Source organism: Solanum lycopersicum, chromosome 12 (genome assembly GCF_036512215.1).
Source record: "Solanum lycopersicum chromosome 12, SLM_r2.1".
Lineage (NCBI taxonomy): Eukaryota > Viridiplantae > Streptophyta > Magnoliopsida > Solanales > Solanaceae > Solanum > Solanum lycopersicum.
In genome coordinates, this window is record NC_090811.1 from 31,298,965 (window position 1) to 31,303,396 (window position 4,432).

At 41.2% G+C, this 4,432-nt stretch overlaps 1 protein-coding gene across 1 annotated transcript; it reads left to right on the top strand.

Moving 5' to 3' along the window:
- The first annotated feature begins 2,973 nt into the window (after positions 1-2,973).
- LOC138340305 (uncharacterized) lies at positions 2,974-3,591 on the top strand. The gene is made up of 2 exons (XM_069292017.1): positions 2,974-3,108; positions 3,184-3,591. Exons 1-2 carry the CDS (start codon positions 2,974-2,976, stop codon positions 3,589-3,591), a joined length of 543 nt encoding a protein of 180 aa, XP_069148118.1.
- The last annotated feature ends 841 nt before the right edge of the window (positions 3,592-4,432 follow it).

Genomic DNA, 4,432 nt, shown 5'->3' on the forward strand with positions numbered 1-4,432 from the left:
TCAGGCGCCAGCATGCCGTGATAGAGGACGTGGTAGAGCTTCCAGTTCTTGATGTCCCTCAAACCGTATATATGCTTTGACTGGTAGGCAGGATCAAGAGGCGTCACCTAATGTGATCACATGTTTATTATCACTATTCTCCCGAAGTGTGTATGCATTGATAGACCCAAGTTCCACCTTATCATTTATATCTCCCTTCGTTGCTAGTAGGATTGGAATAGAGTCTGAGTTGATAGAACCATTTGAGGTAGCTACACCTGTAGGAGATTCTATCATAGCTATGCGAGTATATAAGAATTGTTCAGTGGTTATACATAGTCGTCATACCGTAGCAGATCTAATAGAGTTAAATATGATTGAATTTTATATTATCATGGGCATGGATTGGTTGAATGCTTGTTATGCTAATGTTGATTGCAGAGGAAGATAGTTCGATTTCAATTTCCAGGGTAACCGATTATAGAGTGGAAGAGGAGTACAGTATCGCCGAAAGGTAAGTTCATTTCATACCTTAAGGCCAGGAAGATGGTTAGAAAAGGCTATACTTATCATCCGGTTCGGGTGCATGACATAAAGGAAGAAGCACCGACTCTTCAATCAGTCCCGATAGTTAATGAATTTCCTGATGTATTCCCAGAGGAACTTCCAAGCCTTCCTCCAGAACGAGAGATAGAGTTTACTATAGATGTACTGCCAGATACCCAACCTATATCTATACCTTCTTATAGAATGGCACCTGCTGAGTTGAAAGAATTGAAAGAGCAATTGAGAGATTTGCTAGAAAAGGGCTTCAAAAGGCCTAGTACGTCACCTTGGGGAGCACCGGTACTGTTTGTGGGAAGAAGGATGGGTCGTTGCGGATGTGTATTAATTATAGGAAGCTGACCAAAGTAACAGTAAAGAACAGGTATCCCCTCCCAAGGATTGACGATCTATTTGACCAGTTGCAGGGTGCTAAGTGTTTTTCAAAGATAGACTTGCAGCCAGGTTATCATCAGGTTTGGGTAAGGGAGGCAGATATTCCAAAGATGACATTCTGGACCCGATACGGGCATTATGAGTTTAGAGTGCTGTCTTTTGGGCTGACTAATGCTCTAGCGGTGTTTATGGATATAATGAATCGAGTGTTTAAACCATTCCTTGATATGTTTGTTATTATATTTATAGACGATATTCTGGTCTATTCACATTCAGAAGAGGAGCATGCATACCATTTAAGGACGGTACTTAGGGTGCTTCAGCACCAGAAGTTGTATGGTAAGTTTTTAAGTGCGAGTTCTGTTGACTTCAGTGGCATTCTTGGGGCATATTATTGGAGCTGATGGTATTCGGATAGACACGCAAAAGATTGAGGCGGTAAAGACTTGGCCCAGACCTACGACACCTACTGAAGTACGTAGCTTTCTGGGGTTTGCAGGATATTACAGGAGATTCGTAGAAAAGTTTGCCTCAATTTCAGCGCCTTTGACAAGGCTAACTCATAAGGCAGCCAAGTTCTAGAGGACAGATGCTTGTGAGCGCAGCTTCCAGCTATTGAAAGACAAATTGACTGCACCTCCAGTCCTAACTCTTCTCGAGGGACCAGACGGATGTGTTATTTATTGTGATGCTTCGGGTGTTGGTCTAGGATGTGTATTGATGTAGCATGGCAAAGTTATAGCCTATGCCTCCTGACAACTTAGGAAGCATGAAAAAAATTATCCTACTCATGATCTGGAGTTAGCAGTCGTGGTTCATGCTTTGAAGATATGGAGGCATTATTTATATGGTGTCGATGTGGACATCTATACAGATCATAAGAGTCTCCAATAAATCTTTAAACAGAAGGAGATGAACTTACGACAGAGGCGGTGGTTAGAGTTGCTAAAGGATTATGATGTTGATATTTTATATCATCAGGGGAAAGCGAATGTTGTAGCAGATTCTCTTAGACGTAAGTCCATGGGTAGCTTGATAGATGTACAACCAGAAAGGAGGGAGATGGTTCGGGAGATTCAGCGGCTATCCAGCCTTGGAGTCCTTTTGGCTAATTCAAAAGATAGTGGAGTTTCTATTCGAAAGGTTGCTGAGTCCTCAATCATAGATGAGGTAAAGAGACACCAATACGAGGACCCTATTCTGGCACAGTATAGAGATGCATCTCTTCAAAAGGAAAAGACCCCATTTAAGGTTACACCTGACAGAGTGTTATGATATGAAGGCAGATTGTGTGTACCCGATATTGCGGGGCTACGACGGCAGGTTATGGGAGAGGCACACTATGCCCGTTATTCTATTCACCCAGGGTCAACGAAAATGTAACATGACCTCAGATGCTTATACTGGTGGGATGGCATGAAAAAGGAAATAGCGAAGTTTGTTGCTCAGTGCCCGAATTGTCAACAAGTCAAGATCGAACATCAAAAGCCTGGTGGATTATTTTAGGAGATAGAGATCCCGACTTGCAAATGGGAGATGATTAATATGGACTTCATTACAGGCTTACCTCACACTCAACGGAAGTATGACTCTATATGGGTTATTGTAGATAGGCTGACGAAATCGGCCCATTTTCTTCCAGTCGGGACTACTTATTCGGCTGAAGATTATGCGAGGTTGTATGTCAGGGAGATAGTGAGACTTCATGGGGTTCCCACATCCATTATATCATACAGAGGAGCTCAATTTACAGCCAACTTTTGGAGATCGTTTCAGAAGGGATTGGGGACACAGGTGAACCTTAGCACAACATTTCACCCTCAGACTGATGGGCAGGCAGAGCATATTATTCAGACATTAGAAGATATGTTACGGTCCTGTATTATTGACTTCAAAGGTAGATGGGATGACCACTTGCCGCTCATTGAGTTTGACTATAATAATAGCTACCATTCTAGTATTCGGATGGCACCGTACGAGGCCTTATATGGGAGGAAGTACAGATCACCTATTGGTTGGTTTAATGTTGGCGAGACTAAGTTAATAGGCCCGGATATGATTAAGCAAGCTATTAACAAGGTGAAGTTTATTCAAGAAATATTATTAGCATCCCAGAGTCAACAGAAGTCATATGCAGATAATCGGCGTCGAGATTTGGAGTTTCAGATTGGTGACTGGGTATTCCTGAAGGTATCACCCATGAAGGGTGTGATGAGATTCGGCAGGAAGGGGAAGCTCAGTCCGAGATACATTGGGCCTTATCAGATTGTTCGTAGGATAGGCAAGGTTGCCTATGAGTTGAATCTACCATTTGATTTGGAGGTGGTACATCCAGTCTTCAATGTATCGATGCTACGTAAATGTATTGGTGATCCTTCTAGAGTATTCCTTGTAGATGAAGTTCAGGTAACAGAGGAGTTGTCATATGAGGAGAAACCTGTAGCTATACTTGATCGCCAGGTTAGAAGGTTACGTACTAAGGATGTGGTTTCTGTCAAAGTGTTGTGGCAAAATAATAATAGGGAGGAGATGACTTTGGAAGCGGAAGATGAAATAAAGAATAAGTATCCTTACTTGTTCCCCATACCTGCAGGTAATTCAATTCCTAGCTTGACTATATTGATGGATAAGCGAGATTATGTAGTAAGTTGTGACTCTGTGAGGCATCTGTAAGTTACGAAATGCAGGTTGATAGGTATAACTGTTAGAGAGACCTCGCTGGAATTTTTTTTGTAGCTCACTTAACATTCGAGGATGAATGTTTCTATGGGGGGAGGGATGTTATGCCTCATATTTTTATACGTAGTGCGCGTCATGAACTAGTAGATGTAAGTCCGGGGATTGAGATTTTATTTTAAGTTCCAAGTGATTAAAGAAATATTAGGCAAGGATGTTAATTCCAAATGTGATATTAAGTATGATTTGGCTAATGTAAGTGCCATTAACTTTAAGTGAGGGATTAATTTGTGGCTGATTAGGATTAAATTAATCTAGTGGGCCCCACCACTCAAGGAAAATTAAAAGGAATCAGATTGGGAGCTGGACATAGTGGGACACGTGTAGATGGGGGCTGCCTCCACTTCATATTATAATGAGGTGGTGAAATGTATTGAAACATATCATATTCTTCACCACTTGGCTTAGGCAGCAATGGAAATGGAGAAAACCTACCATGCAACTCTTGGCCAGCAGCTGCAAAGAATTTGGTTAGTAATCTTTTTTCTTGGTGTGTAAATTCCTTAGAATGCCTTTGTTAATTATCCATTAATGTTAAGAAGGGGCGTGACCAGTTTCTTAGAAAATTTGTTTTAGTTGTTGAATGTGCTAAGTATGAACGGAAACCATAATCGGATTATTAGGGTGTCGTATTAGTGTTTGGGCTGTTTTGATTAAAGCAAACTGCGGAAAATTCTATTTTGGCATTACGTATATGTTTATGTGATTATTGTTATATACTCCAAAGGATGAATAAGATAAGGTAGATGTGTTGCAAATTATTAATCGAGTTATCGCT

Excerpts from the sequence above, each read along its gene's own strand:
- LOC138340305 (XM_069292017.1), top strand. The coding sequence starts at position 2,974 with ATGATTAAGCAAGCTATTAACAAGGTGAAGTTTATTCAAGAAATATTA. Across the intron at positions 3,109-3,183 it reads GTGACTGGGTATTCCTGAAG|ATTGTTCGTAGGATAGGCAA; the intron begins GTATCACCCATG and ends GGGCCTTATCAG.